This window comes from Bombus huntii, unplaced genomic scaffold (assembly GCF_024542735.1).
Source record: "Bombus huntii isolate Logan2020A unplaced genomic scaffold, iyBomHunt1.1 ctg00000083.1, whole genome shotgun sequence".
In the NCBI taxonomy this organism is placed as follows: Eukaryota; Metazoa; Arthropoda; class Insecta; order Hymenoptera; family Apidae; genus Bombus; species Bombus huntii.
The window spans coordinates 107,472-119,664 of NW_026099338.1; the positions used below are offsets into that span (position 1 = coordinate 107,472).

General features: G+C 36.5%; 2 protein-coding genes and 1 long non-coding RNA gene across 38 annotated transcripts in view; 2 read left to right on the plus strand and 1 right to left on the minus strand.

Moving 5' to 3' along the window:
• The window catches only part of LOC126876556 (venom serine protease Bi-VSP-like), a 143,808-nt gene that overhangs the window by 62,783 nt on the left and 68,832 nt on the right, over nucleotides 1-12,193 (plus strand). Inside the window, exons 1-4 of one of the 8 annotated variants that reach the window (XM_050639418.1) lie at nucleotides 1,274-1,536; nucleotides 1,705-1,800; nucleotides 1,872-2,026; nucleotides 2,355-2,965. The exons of 6 other annotated variants lie outside the window; for them this stretch is intronic. In XM_050639418.1, the coding sequence (XP_050495375.1) occupies nucleotides 1,305-1,536; nucleotides 1,705-1,800; nucleotides 1,872-2,026; nucleotides 2,355-2,510 (639 nt within the window). In that variant the 5' untranslated portion in view covers nucleotides 1,274-1,304 and the 3' untranslated portion in view covers nucleotides 2,511-2,965. Of the gene's footprint in view, nucleotides 1-1,273; nucleotides 1,537-1,704; nucleotides 1,801-1,871; nucleotides 2,027-2,354; nucleotides 2,966-12,193 lie in introns of those variants that run through there. One more of the 8 variants, XM_050639421.1, reaches the window with a different exon arrangement.
• LOC126876562 (omega-amidase NIT2-A-like) overlaps nucleotides 1-12,193 on the minus strand; it is a 129,069-nt gene that overhangs the window by 49,204 nt on the left and 67,672 nt on the right. The window contains exon 1 of one of the 28 annotated variants that reach the window (XR_007694301.1): nucleotides 3,079-3,167. The exons of the other annotated variants lie outside the window; for them this stretch is intronic. The gene's annotated coding sequence lies outside the window, so the exon portion shown is untranslated. Of the gene's footprint in view, nucleotides 1-3,078; nucleotides 3,168-12,193 lie in introns of those variants that run through there. 28 annotated transcript variants of the gene reach the window in all.
• On the plus strand, nucleotides 3,730-4,327 carry LOC126876571 (uncharacterized). 2 transcript variants are annotated; one of them, XR_007694326.1, is made up of 3 exons: nucleotides 3,730-3,825; nucleotides 4,038-4,133; nucleotides 4,210-4,327. It is a non-coding gene; the product is annotated as an uncharacterized LOC126876571 (long non-coding RNA). The 2 variants fall into 2 exon arrangements; XR_007694325.1 differs by lacking the exon at nucleotides 3,730-3,825 and having other exon boundaries at nucleotides 3,832-4,133.

Here is a 12,193-nt window from a genome sequence, read left to right on the forward strand (position 1 = left end):
TTGAAATAAACATTAATTTATTTGTGTTAATTCTGTGGAATTTCGTTGAACTACCCTTATTATCATAATCGAAATAAGGGGATCGATCAGTTCGTGGCGTCGATTATTTAATCGTAACGGGAACTTACAACTCTCGTTGACGTGCTATCTCGCGATCGCGTCTCTCCGCGAACGGTCGAAACAAAATGATTCACTAAAAACTGTCCTGAATTCCTAAGAATTTATTTACCGCAAAACTGACAAAGTGTTTATTTAAAACATGAGGTTGAAGGTAGTCCTTTTCTTTCATTTCATTCATTTTCATTTTCTTTCTTAAGTATGGCTAACACAATATCTAATCAATTAAAATTTTATATTTTCACGTGAAAAGTTTCTTTAGATAATTATTATCAACATGATGACTAACTCTTACGGATTAATACGTGTCTGTAGGGCAATCCGGTGGACTTGATCGGCCTTTTACTTCGAAAGTTGAGTAATCGGTGTCGCTTTCTTACGCATCTTTGAACTGTATAAATGTTTTAAAATTGTTTGATCCAGAATGTACCACACCGGACAATCAAGAAGGCAGGTGCCTTGACTACAGAAAATGTAAACCTCTGCAAGAAATATGGCAGATACAGTACCGTACAGCCACCGATTTTTATAGACGATCAGTGTGCAGATACCAGGGCAATGTTACGATCGTTTGCTGTCCGAACGATCCAAACAAAGAGAAGAGAGAAATTTTAATAAAAACTGTGTATAAGTATAAGGCTTTGCGACCACCATACTGTGGTTTTAGCAACGTCTCTCATACCAGGGTGGTCGATGGTAAACCAGCTGAACTTGGTACGTTTTATGTCTTTCTTTCCGATTAATAATAAGCCATTTACTGCAAAGAATGAACTTTAAAGGCATTAAACAGCACATCAATGTACATTTCAATTAGACTAAATAATAATGCTATGATTTTATCGGTAGTAACTTTACTTATTAACTTGAATTATTTCTTTCTTTTACTTCATGTTAGGAAGAGTATCTTTTTGCTTGAAATAAAAAATTGATATAGGAGTAATAATATGGATAGAGATCAAAAACTGTTAGGGCAGAAATTACACGTTTGAACTTTATAGTTCAGTATAGTTCAAATAGAAATTATATAGAATTATTTAATAATTTGTATTCCACTGGAATAAAAATTTAATTTCTGTCTTTATCAAATCTCTATTTCAGAGTATTTGTACGTATGTACTTATCGTCTGCTGTATGATCGAATATCGAATAGGTAATAATCGTTGTTACTCGTTATGTGAGAAAAAATTATGTACATTCACAACTATGACTATTGCATTTTAGGCGATTGGCCATGGATCGCTGCATTAGGTTTTCGTAATCCCCGAAACCCAGACAAACCACTATGGAAGTGCGGAGGTTCCCTGATATCGGCTAGGCATGTTTTGACCGCAGCACATTGTGCACATATGGATGGAATAGAAAACATACACAATCATAATATTGCCATTCTTAGATTGGTGGAGGAGGTGCCATTTTCGAGTAAGTCCTCAAATATATATATATATATATGCTATTGAGTATTACTGAAGTATCATATCCTGAAATTTCTTACTGTACACATATATTGTGTCATAAAGCGTGTATAATTCTTTCTCATACTTTTGGTCATTCGTTTCCTGCATTTTCATTTATTTTTTTATTTTTCAGGGTACGTATATCCCATTTGTACGAAAGAGCCCCTACGAAAGAGCAACTTCGTCGGCTATAACCCCCTTGTTGCTGGATGGGGAGCATTAAGATATAGTAAGTGATATCAATTTTATAATAAAATTAAATAGTTCCAGTCTTAAATATCTTTCTTATTTTCTTCGTAGGACGACCACGACGTAATGCATTAATGGAAGTACAAATGCCAGTGATTAAGAACGCCGAATGCAAAATAGCTTATTCCAAATTTCCCAATGCACCTGATATCACTGATGGTATAATATGCGCCGAACATGCTCAGGGTGGAGAGGATTCTTGTACGGTAATTAAGTTACAGAGTTACTACAAACTATACGGTATCTGAAGACACGTCGATTCGAATTAACATCAAATCGACGTCTTAAACATTAAAAATAATAGATAAACACAATTTAATAGTTTTGCCCACTTCTCACACCTCGTTATGGTATTTAATCTAATTTCCTTCTAATCTTAGTTTTGCTCAAAATACATATAACATGTACGTTATAAATTGGAGTATTTCAATACACAAATCAATAGAAGATTATTACTGTATATAAGTATAATTTCAATACAATTCGATCGATATATTTCAGTATCTTTGATTAAAAATTTAACGATCCTTTCAGGCTGACCGCGGCGGACCACTGCTGATACAACATGAATTAACCTCGTATTTAATAGGTATTGTGTCTTATGCTTATAAGTGCGGCACAGCTGGGTATCCCAGCGTTTACACTAGGGTCACATCGTACCTTGACTTCATTCTCCAAGCGATGCAATAATATGATATTACTGTTCCATAAATATCATTGTGTAAAAAACGTAAAGTTGGATTTTCTTATTGTGGAGATAAGAAACAGCTCAAATTTACATTGTTTTGTACGTTACAAATTATAGGCTTAAAATGTACGAAATGTAACTTTGAAACGACACTAATTTTTTACGCACGATAAACCTCCACGACTTAGGTATGTAAAGATGATAAACGTGTATTAATTCTATTAATTTGGTAATAATAAACCAACTTTCTGAGAAGTTCTGTAAATTTCGTTTCTGTTGTATCAAGAGAATAATGGAATATTCCACTTAGATCGTATACTTCTTGTACGTACGTACAAAATTTTCCGGCTAATCTAAAACACTTCATAAGATAGAGAGCTTCTGGAAATTCGGACACAGAGAGTGCATAAAATACAAGATAAGTCTCGTGTCTTCCAAAATTATTTTTTATTCGCTAAAAACGTCCTGTGAAACTTCACTTATTTTTTATCACTTTCCAATTCAATACATAGTTTCTGCATTTTTGACTATATGTAAGAGAAATTTCCATTCAGCCAAAGGTGTACTTACAGATTATAGATTCCTATACGACTCTCAGTAAAAATTTATCCGCACTCCAGATAGTTAAAACTTCTGTCGACCGTATTGATCCATCTGCACTCTTCGTATGACGTCAATATTTGTTCAGTGCTGCTGCGCAGGTTTCTTTGTGTTACGTCAATTCGTTTGTGACCGTTGCGCGAGTAATGGCGCTTTGCAATGGTGATTTGCAGGAAAACAGTGCAGGATGCTGTGATTCGTTTCTTGTGGTCGGAGGTTATGTTTGATGCCTATATTTATCAAAGATTTAATGCACATTATGGAGAAAGTGTTTTGTCACGAAGTGTGTTTGAATGGGCACAAAAGTTCAAAGAAGATCGCACGAGTGTTATGAAAAAACAGCTGGACGCCCGTCCACATCCACGATGACAACATTGAACGTGCTCATGAACTTATGCTCTATGGAATAGACGAGTGACACTGGATAATGTGGCAAATCATTTGCAAATCAGCCACGGCTCTGCTTATGCAATAGTGCACGACAGATTTGGATTTTAAAAAGTTTGTGCGAGATGGATGCCGAAAAAGCTGATGAAAAGGTGAAGACGACGATGCATTCGTGGTTCGCAGCTCAGCCCAAAACATTTTTTAATGAGAAAATACAAAGGTCCTTCGGCAAATGGACAAAGTGTATACAGAAATCGAGTGATTATGTCAAAAAATGATGTATGTCTTTTTTGACAATTGCTTAAAATAAATTCTACACCGACAGAGCGGGTAACTTTTTACTCACCCTCGTAAGACATTTAAATTTCCAATCTATTATGATGAATAAAAGAGCTTATACTATTAAATCTAATTGTATTTTGTTGCATGAGAGTACACGTGTATGTGATGTACATTACCTTTATATCCCCTTGAACGCTTCAATATTGCGCATATATACTATATTTTGTACAGCTTCTATAAAATTTCGTATGTTTGTTTAGGCTGTTAATCTAGAGGCTGGAGTACAAAGAAGTGGCACAATGATGTGGGCTGATGACATTTATAATTATCAAGGAATCACCCCTACATTCGCTCAGGTATATATCGTTGACTATAACGTATTTAACATATATGATTGTTAGAATATTAATAATTAATTTTTAATTCTATCAGAATTTTAATGAAACTGTCCCTTGGGAAGGAAGAACTGATACCTTGATATCACGGTTTGTACATCCTATATATACGACAAATTTTAGAACATTATATAACGAAGAACCAGATCGTCGTGGCCATGTGATGTGAATAAAAGGACTTGAATTTGATGATATTTTTATAATGTTAGATAACATAACTAAGTATCTTCGCAGTAAGATAGGATGACATGGTTTACATGATCTTAATGTTGTTCACTCGAGTGATGATATTATAAGGAAAAGCGTAATATCACAGGTAGGATGATTCATAATTTAGAACTACTAACTCATGTATGTATTAAAAATTAAAGAAATATATTAAATTTTATAGGATATTTATGTTTAGTAACCAGTAATTCAGAGATTGGTATTCATGGTTACTATAACGAGGCTGTAGAAACGCACCCTTTCTTCTTTGCAAATGGTCCTGTATTTATGTCTAAGCCGAAACTGGAACCTCTGAATAATTTAGATTTATTCTTGTTATTTTCTAAAATACTTATCTACAGTATACCATAAGGAATGATACCGTATCGCACCTAATCAAGTGCCTTAAGAAACATCAACAGGATATCACAGTAAGTAATCCCTTATCGACAGATATGTAAGTAAAAGTTATCTGTCATTGTTATACACAATTATGTGTTAGTGTTATACACAGTTATTTATCATTTTCTATTAATTCAGTTGTAGCCACTACAATATCTATGACACTGGTAGTAATTATAAGAACAATAATGATGTTCTATAAGAGGAAATGATGATTAGGAACAAAAACTTACAGGTAAGTCAAAGTATATGTTATTTGCCATTTGAAAAGAAAGTTACTAACTTGGAATTTTTTGATAAATAATAATTGTGCAAAATATATTGGATTTCAAATTTGTCAAAAATTGATATTTAAGAAGCATTGTAATAATATAACATTAATATTTTGATTTTTCAGAAGATATCATGCGGTGGATGGATAATATGCAAAAAATATTAAGCAGTATATGAATTTTCCTATTGCGTAGAGATAACAAAATGAATTTTAAAAAATGTCGACACGGTAATAAGAAATAGCATCATGACAAAGAATATATAAAGACAGTTTCATTTTTTATAAATAAAAATTTGTTGTTCCAGATTTTGAAATACAGTGAAACGTTTAATTAGTATCTTAATATCTTTAAATAATTATTATTTTAGAATCAATTGTAATTGTATCATACGTACTTTTGAATTCGTGCAAGAACATATGTAATTTTGAAGTAGTTATTATTAGGAAACTGTTAGACGCGAACAGTATGCGAAAAGTTAGTATGCAGTGTAATAATTATCAATCAAAACACAAGAATTAAATTCTTGAGGAAAAAATTTCCGGAATTTCTTATTTACATGATTATAAAGAAATCCATAATAAAAAGGAGCTGCTTTCTAATACTTCTCTTCCTTGTAATGCCTACGTTAACAATAACGAGGTTCGACTTTTTGTTTTTAGAGGGATACTGGAAAATTTGAAAGTACAGTACCATTGGGAAGAAAATCACGATATTGAAAACGATATTTGCAAGTAAATTTCCAAAAAATCTGTTTTCAAATTTTCGCTTTCTATTTCACATTAAAAGAAAGGGAGGGCTGCCTTCTTTTTCTGCAAGACAAAACAAACATTCTGAATCTCGTATCAATGAATGATGTCAATAAGTTATTTTTCTTTTCAGATTGAACAATATTCCAGATTTATTCATAATTTCATACTACGCGAAGAATAGACTTTCATAGGTATATAAAGGAAATATTAAGTATAGGAAAACTCTTTTTCGTTGTAGGTGACATATGCTTCACGGTTGAACACATGTATTTTTGAACACATATAAATGAAAAAGTACTCTTATGGAGAAAAAGAATTGATACCTTCGATTGACATTAGATAATGTATATAAACTTATGAACAATCACTATCAGTTTGTATTTTAGGTGCACACGCAGATTTGTTGGAGTTCTTATAAAATGTACTTCCTGTACGAACGTTTTATTCTTCCAAATTTTACGATACTATGTCTCATATGATAACTATATGGATTAAACGTAATATAAATGATCCGAAAATAGACTCGAACGACATTAATTGTCTTTCTATTTATACCAATATCGAAAATACAAGTAAAGCTGGAACAATAGTATGCAAGAATGGACTATTTATTATTTTAAACCAAATCATAGCATATTCAGAATGCACAGTATTATCATGAAATGTAAATGAATCAGTTGTAAACGAACGATTTTACTGTAAAATCGTTGCCGCCTTTTTTTCATCTGAAATATAGCAGCAATGAGTACATTCTTTTAATATATAATAAAACGAGATATCTTTATAAAGTTACATATGTCATCACTGGTAACTGTTATCTCGTATGACACCAAATATACCGTTAGTATGGAATGATATTTTTATGAAGATATACTTTAATGATAGATTTTATGAATGAAACGTTATATAAGAAAAATTATCTCTTGTTATTCTATGAAGTGTAGTAGCTAATGAAGATTAATTTTACGAAGTATTAGAGCAAAAGAGAATTAAAAAATTAAAAAGATCTAAATAAGATTGTTCGTGTGGCTTAATTATCTCAATTCTGGTACACCACTTGTTACATTCTAACTAATTAGCGCTAAACAATAACTTGCAAATATTAAAGATATTAACACCTAAAGGTTTTCAGGAAATTTTATAATATTTGATTATTGTATATCTAGTCATTGATTGATAAAATTTCTTGTATAAGCATAGATCGAGGTTGACGTCATACGCAGATTGCATATCATTGACAGGTATCGTTTTAATTTATTTTATGGCTAGAATCGTTTGAATATTATACGAATAATTATTTCCATTCGAACGATTAATAAATCACGTACCTATAAAAGATATATTACGAAAAAGAGGTGACGAAACAAAAAAATATTGGAAATTCCGTTGTCATTAGATCAATTACTTTTGCAATGATTTTTATTTCCATGTAATTACATATGAAATGGCTAATTCATTAACATCTCCTCGAATCGAATATAATTCGTTACACTTCACAACGATTCAAATAATGGACGGGAAATATATAATAACTTTCCTGTCCTTGCGTTAAAATAGTACTGTACAAATCAGATGATACAACCTAACCCCAACCTAACCCCAAAAAACCCAATTACATCCACATTGCATGACAGCACACTTGCAATGGATTTTTGTGATTTCAATGTCACAGACAATGACACAACTAATCAGAACACGTTCGAGGCTATAGACATTGAAATTACCGCGTGTTTAATACGTTTAAAGCATAAATCTAAATTTCACGCGATTATTTCTTTGTACATTGTGAAACTCTTAAATTATCTTAATCGAATAAATAATCCTAATGTAATAAAACATCTTGAAATAGACCTAGATATCTGAAACAGAAACTCGAAGGATAAGAAATCCTAAAAGGTACTAATCCTAAAATAACAAACTCCTAAATAATAAACAAGTGATAAAACCTGTTATAAATAATAAACCTTACCTGGAATAATCAAATCCTAACTAATCGAAAATAAAATAAGGCAAGCAATTCTTAATCTTTCAAGTAATTTTTCCGAAAACACAGAAAGATAGAGAAATTAAAAAGACGCAGCACAAATTGCAGCACAATGAAAGTTTCGGAGCGATGAATACGATCGTATTAAACTAAATAATTTTCAAAAGTGAAATTACACTGAAACGTATATCGATGATATTTGTCATTTCTACGATCTGTTTCGCTTGATCGTGCTTCTTTTCTGATGTAAATTCAATTTATAATACGAACTAAGTTTCCTTTATTATTATTAGTCCTGCGTCTTTTTAATTCGTCACTTCTTTTATTTCAGAACAATGACGGGCTCCAAGATGCTGTTCGGATGTTTGGCGTTAATTGCTTTTCTGCATCCATTAGTTCACGTTTGTACTTCGAGTAGTACAGCTCAAGGTTTGTACTTCGAGTTGTCTTTTTCCATGCACTTCAAATTCCAATACGATCTGGTCACGTGGCCTTCGTACAATTTCGAAATTTTACCTGTTTGGTAATCGTCAATGAAAAAAGAAGTTATGCGTGACCTCAACACATTGAAACAATTTTTATGATTTTTTATTTGCCGGTTGGTCAGCAAGTTAATGGAAAAATTTCACTTAACTATTCGCGTTAATCTCTTCGGTTTAACTTTTGGGAAATGCTTCGTTAGCTTCGGGAATATTCCAACGATTCGTTTTACGTACAAAATAAGCATGATAAATATTACATCACGGTAATGTAATATCGGAATATATTAAAGGTGTAATTTTGTTCGATTAATTATAATTTATTAATAATGGATTGAAAATACAGATATTAGTTAGACAGAGAAACGATGTTTGATTAACAGGAAAACTAAATGCAACGCTCGTATTTACAACAAATAACTTGACAACTATTTGGTAACTCTCTCTCTCTCTCTCTCTCTCTCTCTCTCTCTCTCTCTCTCTCTCTCTCTCTCACTAGCAACTCTAACACTCGACAACACTCGCAACTCAATTCTAACGACTCTATGCTTCGACGTCTCGATCAACTCTGATTCTCGCAACACGCACACTTTTCGATTCGCCTTGAATAGCGAAACCGTCCTTCTTCTAACGTTGTCTATTGTTTCCCTCATACCTATGTAAGAACTACCAACTACGTGCCTTTAGTCACGTAGGCACTCTTAAATGTAAACGAACCACAGAAACACGACGTACACGGTTTTTCTATTTTCAGCCGATCTCCAATCAAAGCTATTCTACGATATTACAATCGGCCTTTCCTGACAATCACATCTGCCCTCAGATGTGCTCATCATCGCCGCTCGCACTTACATCACTATCGTCAGCATTCCACCATTTCATGTGATCGGCTGCCGTGGAAGTTGTACGTGGCCCTTCGTGCTCCCCCTCTCGCTGCACTATGCATCGGTCATTTCGCAGGACTTTTATCACCCGATACGGTCCAAGAAACTTCGGATGCAGCTTTAGCCCGGGACCCCTCTGCATCCTCTCGATTGCCACTAGATCTCCCGTCCTGTATGCTGTCGCCTTCTTGCGTCTCCTGTTATACGCCCGCTTGTTTCGGATTTGGATCTCCTCAATCCGTCTCTTTGCGTCCGCACGCAGCTGATCTCGTTCCTCTTGGAACACCGCGGCCTGTTCGTCCTCGATGCTACTGCTCCTCTTTCGCTCTTCCTCTATCTTCCTCTCCGTTGTTTGTTTACCCATTTCACTCTTGTCAGGGGCTTTGATCGTCGTGGCAGCATCGTGACATTTTCGTAGGCTCGGTTCGTACATGGAAGACGTTAACAACTTACCATCTACCGAGACTATGATCTCTTCTTTTTCGAAGGTCTTCACGTTCATCGTGTCCTCGACAATCCCATCGTCGTCCTCGTCATCCACATCCTCTGTATATCGATATTATTGGAGGGATTCCGCACGTGCGACTTCCCTTGTCTTTTCGTTCGCCTTGCATTCACTCTCTTCGAGTCTATCCGAAAACTTGAAACAACCCTCGCACCCGCAACGCTATCCTTCTCAGTAAATTCGCAAATATCATCAACAACATCCTGTTGCTGTTGTTTAGCCAGATTCTTCCTCCTCGTGATGTTCGCTAAGTCCTCCTGCTGGCCGCAAGAATCCGACGAGGACACCATCTCGTGGTCCACTTTACCAATCACCACGTGTCTTGCCACTATTCTCCGTTCCTCCGACACTTGCTGCACAGCTGCCCGATACTTCTTCAAAACTTCTGCTAACTCTTCTTTATTTTCTTCCAATTGCGACAGTAGCTCAGTTCGTTCGCGACTAGCTACATTAACACGATCTTCTGCTTCGGAACGTTGCCGCAGTACTTCCTGCAACGAAGCCTGCGTCTCATTCGGTTCTTGCTCCAGTGCCTGTTTCGCTTTAACTGCAACTGCTCTAGCGCATTCTGCATCTTCTAACTGGTTCTTCAGCTGTCGTAAAGCTGCTTTACCCGTCGAGTCACCTTTCGATCTCTCCAGCATCGTTTGAGCGTCTCTTAGCAATGCTTTGGTTCTCTTCAAATCTCTTTTTAGCCTATGTTGCATGTCCTTAACGTGTGACAAATCTATCTCACTCGCCTGTGTCTCTACATCTATCTTGAGGACTTCCGGACACTCATCGGGATTTTCGTCCTTTATTCTACTAATAAAAGATTCTCCCCCTTTTATACTTATTTCAACAGTGTCCAAAAAGTCTGCGCCAATAATAAGCGAATGTTGCATCACTGTGTCTGGAACTACGTGTATGGTTATACAGTACGACTCATTGTCTATAATAATGTTCGTGGAAAATTTCCCGAGCGTAAAATTCCTTCCGGAACCGACACCGCCAAATCCAACGATTTCCCGACTTAATCTGGGCGCTCCGATTTTCACATGCTGATCTGCTCGCATTAGAGTCAGCTCACTACCGGTGTCTATCAACGCGCTCAATTTGAAATTTTCCATCTTAACATCCTTACCACGCCTTGTTTGTAACGACCGAAACACGCTGTAAACTTTTTTTGAGGGCTCACCCAAATTGTCGCAACTTGATGCGATGTGTCCGTACTCCCTACATTTGAAGCAATTGTAGCATCGCGTCTTCCTCGCATCTCCAGATCGACCGGGTTCCTTGTTCCTCTCGGTTTCGGACAGCTTCGCCACCGGCTTTACCCTGTTACTCTTCGGCTCCTCAAATTTCGTCCTCATCTCCATATCTCTTTTTATCGCTTCGTAGCGCCTGAAACGCTCTTTTAATTGCTCGATATTCCTGGCTCCGTATAGCACAGTCTTGTTCGCGACCTCGTCGGGAATGCCTTGAATAATGTAGTCTATCAAGGATTGCGTATCAACCCTTCCTTGTTTTGCAATCCCGCACATGTGATACATATATTGTTGCAGACTCTCATCTGCTTTCTTCTTTCTATGGGATAACTCGCCATGTATCTGTTGGTCGCTTACTACATTTTCAAACTCATTCCTCAACGCCTTTTTTAGCTTTGCCCAGGACTTCGCGCATCGTTTTTGTCGTACGAAGGCCTGAGCGGAGCCTGCGAGTAATTTCTTAGCATAGGCCACCATGTGGGCGTCTGACCAACCCCACACTTCTGCCATTTCCTCGAAGTCTTCCACCCACTGATTTACCCTCAGCAGATCATCCCCGCTGAATTTCTCTAATGAGTCTTCCACGTCTTTGAGACTCAACATCGAACCGACGCATACCTTCTGCTGCTACTCATCGCGGTCCTGATACACCGCTCGCGTGCCTCTCCTGTATTCTCGCGCGCCTTGTTTATCGTCCTCGCCTTCACTTTCGTCGGAGCTCTCTTCTTCCGACGATACATCGTCTCCTTCTAGGGCCGCCTGTAGCCGCGCGCGTAGTTCGGATTTTCTTCCCGTTACCTTCAACCCCAAGCTAACGAGACGCGCTCTCAGCTCTTTCGTCCTCAGCTTCTCGAGGTCTTCCTCTCCCTCTTGACTGCGTTCGGCTCTCTGCTTGCTTCTTAGATCTCGCTGGTTTGTTGGTTCTTCGCCACGCTTCGAATCCTTAGGAGTAGATCGACCAGGTTTGCACGCTCTGTTCAACCTGGCAACCAGCACTGATCTCGCACCGGATATAGGCAGATTCATCTGTGCGAGCTTACTCCTCAGCTCCTCCAGCGTCAAATCCTCTTCACCCGACAATCGTTCGTCTTCAACGTTTGCCATTTTATTCTATTCTTTTCTACTCCCGCAGAAATAGCTCCGTTAAATCGTATCGTTTCTCTGTCTTATTCAATCCCGGACGAGCCCCCACTTGTAATATCGGAATATATTAATAATGGATTGAAAATACAGATATTAGTTAGACAGAGAAACGATGTTTGATTAACAGGAAAACTAAATGCAACGCT